Source organism: Apus apus, chromosome 6, assembly GCF_020740795.1.
Source record: "Apus apus isolate bApuApu2 chromosome 6, bApuApu2.pri.cur, whole genome shotgun sequence".
Taxonomy (NCBI): domain Eukaryota; kingdom Metazoa; phylum Chordata; class Aves; order Apodiformes; family Apodidae; genus Apus; species Apus apus.
In genome coordinates, this window is record NC_067287.1 from 36,889,814 (window position 1) to 36,903,713 (window position 13,900).

Consider the following 13,900-nt stretch of genomic DNA (forward strand, 5'->3'; position numbering starts at 1 on the left):
CACAGAAAGACTGATTTTTTTTTTGTTCTATTTCCTTACTGGAACAGAAAAATACTGTTTCTGACCTCTAACAAAAAAGAAAAGAAAATATTGCTGACAGGAACGTGGCAGAAGTAGACTGCTGTAAGAACAGGAAAAAAAACCCTTAGTGAGAGGCCCTGATTCTCAAAACTCAAACATATTTCACTTTACATGCATTAAGTTCAAGACACACATCTATGGGAGCTGACAGATTCGCCAGTGATGAGTGACAAAGCATCCTAAAGGATTTGCTCATAAAAATCTCAAAAGCTACAGCATCCTGTGATTTGCTCCAGTACTACACACAAGTGGCTGTTGTTAGAGGTCTGCTCATTTACTTATGTATCCAAACCATTCCTGACAGTGAAATATCACCAACTCTGGAGGTTCTTCCCTTAACCTCAGTATGAAATATCCACGGCCATTAATCTACTGCAGAGACTACAAGTGATGGGAACTCATCTCCTGTATCAGTTCAGAACTTTAGCTCCAAATAAAACTCTTGTAAACTTTCAATTTGGTGTCTGTTTTTAAGTCAGAACAAAGAATGACAAAAAGAACATCACTTAATTCTGTGAGGTTGCACACCAGGCAAACTTTGTTCTAAAATAACTCTAGGATTAAATGTATTACTCAGCATCTAGCACAGTTAAACATCAGATCATTTTGCTAAGACTAATACTACTATGTTGTATTTTAAATGCTTTATTTATAGCACCACAAATAGCTCCTCTCCATGAGATTCCAGTTCAACTATGTTTTTAAAAACCTTCACCACTTAAAATGTTCCCTTGAAATCCTATTTAAGCCACAATCTATATTTTCTATGCTCCAGAAGATTTAATCACCATATGATTTTGTATCTATATAAAATTTATTCCTTTACAGTTGGACATAAGCTTCAAGCCTTCTAACTTAAATGCATTTTGATGTCAATAAAGAGCTACCCCATAAACGAAAATGAAGGTGCTGATGGGATTAGACTTTAGGAAAAAAATCTTTGATTTAGACAAACGTACTAGGAAGCAATAACGAAGGAAGAATTACCTTTTCAGTATCTGACAGCTAAATGAATGTTTTCCAAAACTTGGTATTACATAAAATGCTCCTCTCTGAGCTTGGAGAAGAAACATCCATTCACCCACACTTACTTCACTTTGTTTTTTTCCTACTTTGACAATCAGTCCAAAATTTGATAGGTATAAACTCCCCGAGTATGATCTCTGCAATCTTCTAGCAGTCAGTAATGACAAAATTCCATTTTAGCAGACCAGCTGATTCTTAGGGACCAGAAAATAAATACATTAAGACTTGTCTCCCTCCCCATTTAGGCAAGGAACAGAAATATTTTTTTTCATGTGCAAAAGCCCTGAACTAACAATTACTGGGACAGAACGCACACCTTGATGCACAATCCACAAGAGGTAAGAAAACAGATGCACTAATCCTTGAGCAGGGCCCCCCAAAAGAAGCATGCACTTAAGAACACTACACTTGTACTCTTTGGAGAGCACAAGATGTAACAACTTGTGCCCCTGACTCATGCAACTAACTGCCACTTGACTTGGGAATCTATCCCACTTTTGTCTAATTCTGGAAGACAGATTCTAATGAATTATGGACTAACCCACTCATGCAGATTTCTTAGTAAAACATACTCAAAGAACAAGCAATCTATACAGACAGTTCTCTTCAAATCCAATTTTCCAAACATGATTCAGGACAGCCTTTCAGAATCTTAAGCAGGGCAGCACTGCTCATTCTTTCAGAGCCCGAGAAATGAATGGGAGTGATCTGGATTCAAGGGCTGCCAGAGCCCCAGGTCTGCTCTTACCTGAGGTGTCCACACCCAGGAGATGCCGCAGTTTGCTGCAAAGCTGGATGATGTGATCGAGTTGCCGGTTTATACGTGCATCTTGCACCCAGGCTGGCACGTGGCACACCGGGCACTTTGTGCCAACGCAGTCGCCCACACAAGATCTGAAAGTCAAACATAAAAACCCATTACCCAGCACAAGTTATCTCCTGTGCTTCTTACCAACCTTTTCACAGCCAAAGGCTCAGCGAGACCATCTCACTTTAACCTTGCCAAACCACAACGGCAAAGCCCACACAAGTTAAGTCACAAATGCAGGAGAAGACACGTTTATCATGGCAAGTGACAAGCCATAATTAAGCAAGCCAAGTCCATGGCCTTGTCAGGACACTGCAATGAAAGAGGTGGTATTTTGGAGTCCCACGCACTCACAACCTGATCCAAATTTTCAAGGTATGCTAAAAGCTTGGTGCTCTTTGTCTCTAGATAACAACTGGGCTTGAACTGAGAAAACTCCACATGCTTTTACACCTCACCTAGACAGGGCTATTCTTTCTATTTTTAAAAAAGTGATAGCAAGCCAACTCATAGTAAACTACCATTTCTGCTTTGTTCACACTTAACATTTTCTTGATGTTGTGAAGATTCACCTGTCTGAATACTTCCCTGTAAAAATTCCCATGAGGATCTGCAGGTGTTCCATCACTTTTCTCTTTCAGAGCATTCATGTCAGATGATCAAGGTAAGGTGGGGGAACATATTTACTTAGCATCAGTCATTTAACACTTGCAGCTTCTGAGTAATTCTGCTTTCCCCACGTCAGCCTAAAATCTTTTATTCATTTGATTAGTCCAGTGAGAGGACCTTCAGATTTGCCACTGAACTGCACGATTCAAGGGTCATTGTTACTTCTCAATTCCAACCTATCCTATTAAATTAATCTAAATGTCCTTAGCTTTAGAAAAAACACCACCAGCCACTATCCAAAATTCAGTCACCAAAGGGGACATTGATGACTAAAAGGTCAGGTATATAAAGGAGAAAAACAAAAGCTTGGGTACCAAACAATTATGTTTATTAAGCCACCCTTACAGGCACCCTTCAACAATCCACACTACACCTGAGAAAAGAAAACATTTTATAAGATAAATATGAACACACATTCATAAATAACTTGTACAGGCTTCTGGGGGGTATTTTACCAAGTACTCTGTGGACAGGTAGTACAAATGGAACAAGTAAAAAGAAATTGCTTCAGACAGCAGAATATTCTACAGCAATTAATGGCCAAAGCTGGGAAAGAAACCACACATCTGGATGGAAAGAAATCATTGGTACATCTTCTAATACATTCATACTGGTGAGAACAGATGCTGAGGGCATCTGTCCCATTATCCATTACTCCTTAAAAAGACAGAAAATCTTTTGCTAGTATTTTATTCTTCAGGCCTTCAAGACTTCAAGCTCCAATTAGAAATGTGCAGCTGAAGACAGAGGAAATACACAGCCATGAGGGAGGGAGGCCTTTACTCTGCTTTTGTTGACAGATTATGTACAGTATCAACAAGAGCTAATTACTAGAGTAACTGAGTAACTAGACTAGTTTAGCAGAGGCTAGAAAGTGCCTATGCTCTCCACTGTAACAAGCATAAGATGGTATTAGCTCACATGTGCTGTGCACAGAAGCTGTTTAAGATATATGACTGACCTTTTAACTCCCTGTGTTGACATTCTCATGCCATGAAGAGCAGTGACATACAGGACACGTAGGTTACACCACCTTCCCCACATGAGGCTCTGGAGGAGGAGCATCTCAGACTCTGCCTGTACTAACAATGAATGCAGTGAGCTGTCCTAAGACAGGCCAAGTGACTCCCACCTCTGCAGACTTGCCTCATTAGCAGGATTATAATTTAACTCCGTTGCTTGTTTTCTTTAAACACTCAGATTATTTGACAAGCTGTAAGCAGAGGCACTCATGCTTTCCCAACACGCCTGGATGCACATGCACACAGGCACAGTTGCAGATCTGAAGGAGCAAAGCCACTTGCATAGCAGGCCAAAGGAATGACAAGCAGCCCCCAATCCTCTCAGGCAGAGCAACAAAGTCCTCTTGAAAGCGGGAGGGATCATTCCAGGAAGAGGAAGGAGCTGGAAAGGGCAGCAAGGACTGGAAGTTGTTTCCTTGCCCTGCCCCACTACCAGTGGACACCTCCCCCATCAGTCTGAGGGCTCCCTGGACACCTGCCCACCATCCTGAAGCCTAAACCCGCACTCAGGAAGCCGGTCTTCCCTCTGGTGAGCCAGGCACCGACGCTGGAGCCACGGGCCGGACCCCACTGAAGGGCAGAGCTCCCTCTTTGCTCTCCCCGGCCTAAAAAAATAAACCCATCACCGCCGGTGCCCGACTCCCCAGGGCAGCAGCCCTTTCTCCGAAGCAGGGACAGGATGGGAGCAGAGGGGAAGGCCTCGGGGTGCCCAGGGATACTTACAGGCAGAAGACATGCTGGCACTGCCCCAGGGACACGGGCTCCCGCAGGACGCCGGTGCTGAGGGAGGAGAAACGCGGCAGTTTTAGAACGGCCGGGAGGTAAAGGCCGCAGTGCAAGGCGGGGGGGGGGGGGGGGTTTGTGAAGGAAAGGGGCGCCCGTTACCAGCGGGAGCAGCTCAGCGCCTTCTCCAGCCGCTCCAGCGCGGCGCGGGTGTGGGGCCAGGGGGAGGCGGGAGGCAGAGGCTGGTGAGCCGGGGCCGGGCGGTTGCCGGAGCGGTCACTCAGCACCGCTGGCCTCGCCGCGGCCGCCATCGCCGCCAGGACGGCTCCCTGAGGGAGCGCGCGCGCCCCGACTGCGCATGCGCAGCCCGGCCGGGGAGGGGGGAAAGGGGCGGGGCCTCCCCTGAGGGGAGCGCGCGGGGAAAAAAGGCGGGAGGGGAGTGGGGGTGGGTAAAGTGCCCCAAAGTGCCCCAAAAACTGCCCTGGAGATGGGTAGAGTGCCCCGAAGTGCCCCAAAAACTGCCCTGGGGGTGGGTAGAGTGCCCCAAAGTGCCCCAAACTGCCCCTGGGGATGGGTAAAGTGCCCCAAAAACTGCCCTGGGGGTGGGTAAAGTGCCCCAAATTGCCCTTGGGGATGGGTAAAGTGCCCCAAACTGCCCCAAACTGCCCTGGGGATGGGTAAAGTGCCCCAAAAACTGCCCTGGGGATGGGTAGAGTGCCCCAAATTGCCCTTGGGGATGGGTAAAGTGCCCCAAACTGCCCCAAACTGCCCTGGGGATGGGTAAAGTGCCCCAAAGTGCCCCAAAAACTGCCCTGGGGATGGGTAGAGTGCCCCAAACTGCCCCTGGGATTGGTAAAGTGCCCCAAAGTGCCCCAAAAGCTGCCCTGGGGGTGGGTAAAGTGCCCCAAAGTGCCCCAAAAGCTGCCCTGGGGGTGGGTAAAGTGCCCCAAACTGCCCCTGGGGATGGGTAAAGTGCCCCAAAGTGCCCCAAAAACTGCCCCGGGGATGGGTAGAGTGCCCCAAAGTGCCCCAAAAAACTGCCCTGGGGGTGGGTAGTGCCCCAAAGTGCCCCAAAAACTGCCCCGGGGATGGGTAGAGTGCCCCAAAGTGCCCCAAAAACTGCCCCGGGGATGGGTAAAGTGCCCCAAAGTGCCCCAAAAGCTGCCCTGGGTGTGGGTAGAGTGCCCCAAAGTGCCCCTGGGGATGGGTAAAGTCCCCCAAAGTGCCCCAAAAACTGCCCTGGGGGTGGGTAAAGTGCCCCAAAGTGCCCCAAAAACTGCCCTGGGGGTGGGTAGAGTGCCCCAAAGTGCCCCAAAAACTGTCCTGGGGGTGGGTAGTGCCCCAAAGTGCCCCAAAAACTGCCCCGGGGATGGGTAGAGTGCCCCAAAGTGCCCCAAAAACTGCCCCAGGGATGGGTAAAGTGCCCCAAAGTGCCCCAAAAGCTGCCCTGGGTGTGGGTAGAGTGCCCCAAAGTGCCCCTGGGGATGGGTAAAGTCCCCCAAAGTGCCCCAAAAACTGCCCTGGGGGTGGGTAAAGTGCCCCAAAGTGCCCCAAAAACTGCCCTGGGGGTGGGTAGAGTGCCCCAAAGTGCCCCAAAAACTGCCCTGGGGGTGGGTAGTGCCCCAAAGTGCCCCAAAAACTGCCCTGGGGATGGGTAGAGTGCCCCAAAGTGCCCCAAAAACTGCCCCGGGGATGGGTAAAGTGCCCCAAAGTGCCCCAAAAGCTGCCCTGGGTGTGGGTAGAGTGCCCCAAAGTGCTCCTGGGGATGGGTAAAGTCCCCCAAAGTGCCCCAAAAACTGCCCTGGGGGTGGGTAAAGTGCCTCAAAGTGCCCCAAAAACTGCCCTGGGGATGGGTAAAGTCCCCCAAAGTGCCCCAAAAACTGCCCTGGGGGTGGGTAGTGCCCCAAAGTGCCCCAAAAACTGCCCTGGGGATGGGTAGAGTGCCCCAAAGTGCCCCAAAAACTGCCCTGGAGGTGGGTAGAGTGCCCCAAAGTGCCCCAAAAACTGCCCTGGGTGTGGGTAGAGTGCCCCAAAGTGCCCCAAAAACTGCCCTGGGGGTGGGTAAAGTGCCCCAAAGTGCCCCAAAAACTGCCCTGGAGATGGGTAGAGTGCCCCGAAGTGCCCCAAAAACTGCCCTGGGGGTGGGTAGAGTGCCCCAAAGTGCCCCAAAAACTGCCCCGGGGATGGGTAAAGTGCCCCAAAGTGCCCCAAAACTGCCCTGGGGTTGGGTGGAGTGCCCCAAAGTGCCCCAAAAACTGCCCCGGGGATGGGTAAAGTGCCCCAAAGTGCCCTGGGGATTGGTAAAGTGCCCCAAAGTGCCCCAAAAACTGCCCTGGGGATGGGTAGAGTGCCCCAAACTGCCCCCAGCTGGCCCTGGGGATCGATAAACTGCCCCAAAGTGCCTCTGGGGATTGGTAAATTGCCCCAAGCTGCCCCAAAGTGCCCCTGGGGATCGATAACTGCCACAAAATGCCCCAAAAACTGGCCCTGCAGGTCAGTAAACTGCCCCAAACTGCCCCTGTGCCCACGGCTTTCTTTAAAAATGTCACTGTCTTCCTTCCACCCATTCACCGGTGTCAGTCGGAAGGAGATACTTCAGCTGTCCCTCTTACTTTGGGTTTCAGAGGTGTTTGTTTCTCCCAGTAGCACCTCTGAGTTCAGCCCAGTCTCCCACTTTTTGCTGGTTTTGAGGTGATATTTGCCCGGACGCAGTACGGGGTAATTACTGAAGCACGTGAAGCAGTTAGAGCAGGAATTTATCACTTTCAGGTGGAAACACTCCCAGCCAAAATAAAAGCTAGAGCAGGAATGCCAGGAGCAATTTATAACAGGCTTACTGACATTTCACATTGAGAAGCTCCACTGGTGAATAAACATCAAGCCATAAATCTCGGGGCAGACATGATCCAAGTGAGCTAGCTATTCTTTGAGGGAACTTCATCACATCAGGACACGGTGGCACAGAGCCACGAAATCTGGCTGGCGACACAGTTTCCCCTCGTCCCAGCTCACCAGGGAAAGTAAAAGCAGCAAGACGCCGGGTTCTGCAGCTCAGCTGAGTGGTGGCAGCCTGACAGCAGGGGCTGGTGGCAACGGGGGCATTTCCCACAGCTCTTACCTCACCTACAGAGAACGACTTCTACTTCGATGGGTGTTAAATCAAGGTTAAAAACATTCTCTAAGTAGTTACCCTTCAATTGTCAGGTTTCAGACTCCTCTGTTGAAGTAGTTTGTACCCTCTGTAGCTCCTGAACACTGGGGATATTTTCAATTGGGCTCGCTCACTCACTCACTCACTCACTCACTCACTCACTCACTCACTCACTCAATCTATCTATCTATCTATCTATTTGTCTGTCTCTGTCTGTCTGTCTGTCTGTCTACATCTATCATCTACATATCTATCTGTCTATCTATCTATCATCTATCTGTTTGTCTATCTATCTATCAATCATCTATCTCTATCTATCTATCTATTATAGATCTGTCTATCTATCTATCTATTATAGATCTATCAATCAATCAATCAATCTATCATCTATCATCTATCTATCTATCAATCATCTGTCTGTCTCTATCATCTATTATCTATCTATCTACCATCTGTCTGTCTGTCTGTCTATCTATCATCTATCTATCTATCTATCTATCTATCTATCTATCTATCTATCTATCATCTATCATCTATCTGTCTATCTATCAATCATCTATCTATCTATCTATCTATCTATCTATCTATCTATCTATCATCTATCAATCTATCTATCAGTCTGTCTGTCTACATCTATCATCTACATATCTATCTGTCTATCATCTATTATCTATCAATCTATCTGTCTGTCTACATCTATCATCTACATATCTATCTGTCTATCTATCTATCATCTATCTGTTTGTCTATCATCTGTCTATCATCTATCTATCTATCTATCTATCTATCTATCTATCTATCTATCTATCTATCTATATCTATCTATCTATCTATCTATCTATCTATCTATCATCTATCTATCATCTGTGTATCTATCTGTCTGTCTATCTATCTATTATCTATCAATCAATCAATCATCTATCATCTATATATCATCTGTCTGTCTATCTATCTATCATCTATCTGTCTATTATCTATCTATCATCTGTCTGTCTGTCTATCTATCTGTCTGTCTATCTATCTATCTATCTATCTATCTATCTATCTATCTATCTATCTTCTCACCTTTTTTTACGGAAGGCTCAATCTTTCCTTTGCTACTAACAGTAGCCAGACAGCACCACACAGGGTGGGGGAATCACGGCATCTCCCAGCTCCGCTGATCCCAGAGAACTGGTTACTGTGGGCAATTCTGGGGCAAGCTCATGTGTCACACATCATCTAGTTCCAAACCCTCTCCACAGGCAGGGACACCTCCCACTAGGCCAGGTTAAGCCCCATCCAACATCCTTTGAATACTTCCAGCAGTGAGGCATGCACAGCTTCTCTGAGCAGCCTGTTCCAGCGTCTCACCACACTTACCGTGAAGAATTTCCTCCCAATGTCTACTCTAAATCTCCCCTCTTCCAGTTTCAAGATGTTATTCCCCTTTGTCCTCTTGCTTACCCTGACCATGCTATGACTCCAGGGTGAAACCCTGCCACACTGGTTTGCAGGGTGGTGTGTTCAGCCTGTCTTAAACCAATTGCCATCGTGTCCTCTAGCATCCTTGAGCCCAGGAAACAGTGTCTTGGCTTTCTCTGCATCCACGACAACTCCTGATCCTTATCCATGAGACTGGAAGCTGTGGAGATGTGTGGAGGGTTTGAAGAGTGAAAGAACAGCCTGTCCTTGGCTGTTGAATGTGTCCTTGTGGAATCTGGGCCTGAGCCCTGAGGGAGAGGGCTGGGTGGAGGTGTTCCCATCCGCACGCGTCTGGGTTTGGCTGGCACAGAGAGGAGGGCTGTCTGTTGTCAGCAGCAGCACAACAGCTGCATCTGTGTGCTTGGACGCAGCTGTGAAAAGTGCCCTTGTTGTCTTCCTAATAGCCTGTTGGTTTCTGGTGCTCAGGGAGCCCCCCTGCTGCATTAACGACCCGGCACCGTGTCCCCTCTGCTGACAGCCTGTCATCCCCGCTGGATGGAAGCAGCTCTGGCCAAAGAAACACGAGCCATGGAGGCGAGTGTGGAACTCAACCAAAACCAAGGGCCAACTGCACCTCATTCAGAGACGTGTCAAGGTGTCACAAGCCCCCAGGGGCAGGTGGGCTTGGGTGTGTTTCTGGCCACAGCTGGCTGCAGTGAGCTGTGTCCGAGCTCAGCATCCTCCTTGCCTGTCCTGGGGGAGGGAAGGGGCAGGGTGAAGTGCTCTGGGCCCTGTCCTGCCCCAGGAGGAGCTTGTCCTCAAGCCCAGTGAGGCTGGGGACCATCCTGTCCCATGTCCCTGGTGCCTCTTTCCATGCTGTGGGCACATCTGGCTGCAGGGGAAGGATGACAGTGAGGGACAGAGCCCTCGCTACCTTCCTGGGCTGCAGGGGTGGGGCTGGGACAGGGACCTGCTCCCTCACACTGCTGAAGCCAGGGGAGACTCACAAAATAATCCAAAACTGCCAATTCTCCTTTAAAAATGAGCCGTTGTGTTCTCATCCCGTGCTCCAAAATAATAATAATAATAATAATAATAATAATAATAATAATAATAATAATAATAATAATAATAATAATAATAATAATAATAATAATAATAATAAAAAGCACTCAGCATCTCCTGGTGCAGCAGAGTTAGAGGAAGATGGCAAAAGGCCTGGCTGCCAAGATGAAACTTTAACACAATTTGAAGCGTGGAGAGCAGGTTGCAAACAACACTTGATCCATAGATCTCCTGAGTCAACCTGGCATTTATGTTCACAAAATATGAGACGCCGATATCTACTGTACAGGACAATAAAACAGATAAGTACCTCATCTTCCTTTCCTCAAGCTGAAATATGTTTAGTGTCCCCCTCCATAAATCCCCGTGTGCGTGCAGAGTCTCCATTGTGCAGAGACGTTAGGTGGGGATTTACAAACATCTACAACTAAGTTAAACTGAGGTGCAGCACTGCCCAGGGCAGCCAGCATCTGACAAATGCTGGCGTTCCAGGAAGATGTAAAAGTCACGAGTGATTCATTCTCCCTAATTTTATAAAGGTTAGGGAGTGCTGGCAGTCTTGGAAATCTAAGAAACGTCTTCCTCTGTCTTGAATTACTGCAACCAATTGGACAGTCAGAAGCAAAATAAATAAATAAATGAATGATGATGCAGAGGACCAGGGGGGAGTGAGAAATAAATCTCTAAATTTGGTACATGTAGAATTTTTTAAAGTAGAAGTTGAGCCATTCCAGGCAGCAGAAGGCCCACACACTTTAAAATAAATGTGTGGCATGGCACCAAGCCAGTGAAAGGGTTCCAGCAGCCCTTGGCTTCGGGCTGCTGACCTGGGAGTGGGGTTTCCAAACATGGTGGGGCTTTCCCAGCACAACCCGCCCTGTAGGATGACCCCTGGCTGCTGAGGAAGGGTTCAAGAAAAAACACCCTCATCTACCTCATGCTTCAGTTCAAAGCATTGCCCATCTGTACCTAAACATGCCCAGACCTGATGTTTTATTCATTGCTGAGGTTCCCCAACTGGTTTTCGATAAATATACAGTTCCGTGTCACTGGAAGGAGTGTGCAGAGCAAGGCAGTTCCCTCCAGTCTCACAAGTCAGTTGTTTTCCTGGGGGGTTAAAAGAGCCAAAGCAGCTGCAAAGAGGGGGTCCCTGCCCTCTTGCCTGCCTGAACACCAAGCACACCCCAAAGCCACCACATCCTGCCACCACAGGGCGCTCAGCTCCAGCCTGCTCAGCAAGCAACAGGATGGAGCCACTTCAGCAGAAGACTGAGGAAAAAAAACACAAAAAAAAGGGGGAGGAGCAGCAGCCTCCTGCTTTGAATTCCCTCTTTCAGAGGTTAGAATCAAAGCCTTTACCAGGCTTAGTCTGCTCCTCAGGCCACCCCTCTGGGGCCAGTTTTGCTGCACGCCCAGAGCCCTGTGAGCTCCCTGTGGTCTCGGAGGCCTCGTGGGTGCTGACTTGAAAGACCCCGGGGCTGCTAAGACCATTCAGCACAGTCACTGGTTAGAGCCGTTAGACTGACAAGTTGTTAAGATTTCAAATACGGAGGGAGGTGATCCCCAACAGGAAATAATAACAATAACAATGATTATTTTAAAAAGTCTTAGTGCGTTTTCAGACTCCGCAGCGCAGTCAGCGTTGCGTGTGGCAGCACTAGGTTATTAGCCAAGCCTCGATAGCAGGAACGTGGGTTGTTGTCAGACATGGCATTTTTAATTAAAGGCAGCAGCAGAGAAGCCTGTGGTTCATTGGTTCTGCTGGCACTGTGCGAGTTGCTAAATCCAAAGGGCACTTGTACACAAGGTTTGGTCAGAGCGCGTGCTCTGGCCCCGGCGCTGCAGGAGGGCGAGCGGAAAAGTATCCGAGGTGGCAGGTAATTTACACCCGTGCCTGCTGAGCCCTTCACTTGGTGAGAGCTCCCTGTGAACTCCCAGCTAGGTCAAAACTGCGGGGGGGGGTTTACAAAATGGAGATTATCACTCTGTGCTTCCCAGAAGAGGGGTTTCTGACAGAAAGGCAAGTAACAGAGGAAGGCAAAGCAGGAGGAAGCCCTGCGCCCAGCCATGCAGCTGGGGACCATGTGCAAACCCTTCCTTCAGGGACTGCTGATGACCCACTGCTGCCAGGGCTCACCACCAGTGCTGGGGTCCATGAGTGGATAGCACAGACCCTCCATATCCAGCGGTGCCCCCCAGGAGTGTTGCCTTCCAAAGTAATAAATGTTTAAACATAGAAGGAGTAGTTTGCACTGCTCCTCAGCTGCCCACCCCGACCTCTGTCTCTAGGTAGGACAAGCAGCACCAAAAATCACCATCAGACCTGGGCCAGGGATTTGAGCGTGGCTGGAAGATGTCCAAAGTCCCTGGCAGCATGGTTACATCCAGGAAGTACCTGTGTGGATAGATCCTACCAAAAGAAAATCTCCTTGCCCTGTTCCACCTACCACCTCCCAAGGCAGCCCCACAAGCCCGGGTCGACGATAGGCAGTCTCCTTTGAAAGGAACCAGCATTTCTAGAACAGAATATGAGTTTTGAATGTTTGCAAAAGGCCAGGGCTTTACTCAGCTGGGTGGATGGGCAGGGCTGAGGAGCAGAGACAGGCTCTTGTCTCAGAGTATGGATGGCAGGGACGTCAGGCCCCACGGCCACGTGCGGCTGCCTTCCCCTTGCTGCGGAGGGGGCCAGGATTTCCCTCGACGAGCCCCACAGATGGTGTTTGTTTGCTCAGCCATGATAAGAAAGGGAAAATATTTGGTGCAACCTGCTAGCAGGCAGAGGCAGACATATGGTGGGTGCGACACGAGCCGGGATGCTGGGGAAAACACTGTCAGAGCTTTGCAGCAGCTTTTAGATGTCAGATTGCCCGGGAGTTGAGCGGGATACGAGTCCAGCTTTGAAGAACTGGGGCACAGGTTTTGTGCAGTGACTGCTATAGCTTGAACTCTCGTATTATTAGCCCGATTCTAATTAGCCCTGTTATATTATCCCCGTTATACTAAAGTTATTATAATTAACCCCAATCTAATGAGTGTGAGCCTCAGCCCTGGCTCAGCGCTTGGAGAAATTCTCCCTGATTCGATGTCACCTGGTGAGCACACAACAGGTTAAAAGCAACAGAGGAAATGAAAGGCAATTGCTCCTTTGGACACTGCTTTTTATCATTCTTTTTACCCCTGGCTGTTGTTAAATGTATCATTCCAGTATCAAGCCTGTAGGAAACCTTTGGGCCACCCTAAAACACAAAATCCTTTTTCATTTCCTTTTAGTTAAAGTTTAAAACCCCAAATCCTAATCCTCTTGAATTCTGTCTCCCAAATGTCAAATATCCCATTTCTTAACCAGGACTAACCCCTGTGAAGACAGTTCTGGTGACATTAAAGAGTTTGGCAAGGTTTCCTGGCTATGCCAAGGGGGTGCTGAGGGACCTTCCACCTGTTTGGAGTCTTCATGTCCATCAGACCCCAAGGGATGATGCTGAGAGCAGCACATACTCCACTGTAAACATTGGGGTTTTTGGGGGTGTTGTAGGTTGTTTTGGTGTTTTTTTTCTAAATGGAGAAAGCAAGAACATTTCCTTTCTGTTAAGGTGCCTTTGTCAGGATTTAGTTCCATTTCCCCCCCCATAGGTTGAAGACATGCAGCTGAGTGTCCCCTGGAAGTTCTCACTTTTAAATCTACCTTTTGGGTTGCCATGTGCTCCATGAGGTTGGGCAGGGATCTCCACAGCATTGTCCAGTGCTCAGCTCCTCCAGTTTCATCAGGATAAATCAGATGATGAGGACTGCAGACTCTGGGCTGGTTTAGTGTAGAAATTTGCTGTGACTTAGTAAAAAACAAACTTACCTGAGTTTGAAGAATTCAGGTTATCTTGGGATGTTCCAGTAGACCTCCCTGGCTACACCTGAGTGCTCAAGGGACAGATGCTGTGTGCACCAAGATGAGGATCC

General features: G+C 48.4%; 1 protein-coding gene across 3 annotated transcripts in view; it reads right to left on the reverse strand.

The window, feature by feature from the left end:
• Window positions 1–4,671, reverse strand: part of BARD1 (BRCA1 associated RING domain 1) — a 39,458-nt gene extending 34,787 nt beyond the window's left edge. The window contains exons 1-4 of one of the 3 annotated variants that reach the window (XM_051622932.1): window positions 4,492–4,588; window positions 4,330–4,386; window positions 3,546–3,666; window positions 1,856–2,001 (exon numbers count right to left, since the gene is read on the reverse strand). In XM_051622932.1, the coding sequence (XP_051478892.1) occupies window positions 1,856–2,001; window positions 3,546–3,666; window positions 4,330–4,342 (280 nt within the window). In that variant the 5' untranslated portion in view covers window positions 4,343–4,386; window positions 4,492–4,588. Of the gene's footprint in view, window positions 1–1,855; window positions 2,002–3,545; window positions 4,212–4,329; window positions 4,388–4,491 lie in introns of those variants that run through there. The other 2 variants (XM_051622931.1, XM_051622933.1) reach the window with 2 other exon arrangements.
• Window positions 4,672–13,900: the final 9,229 nt, after the last annotated feature.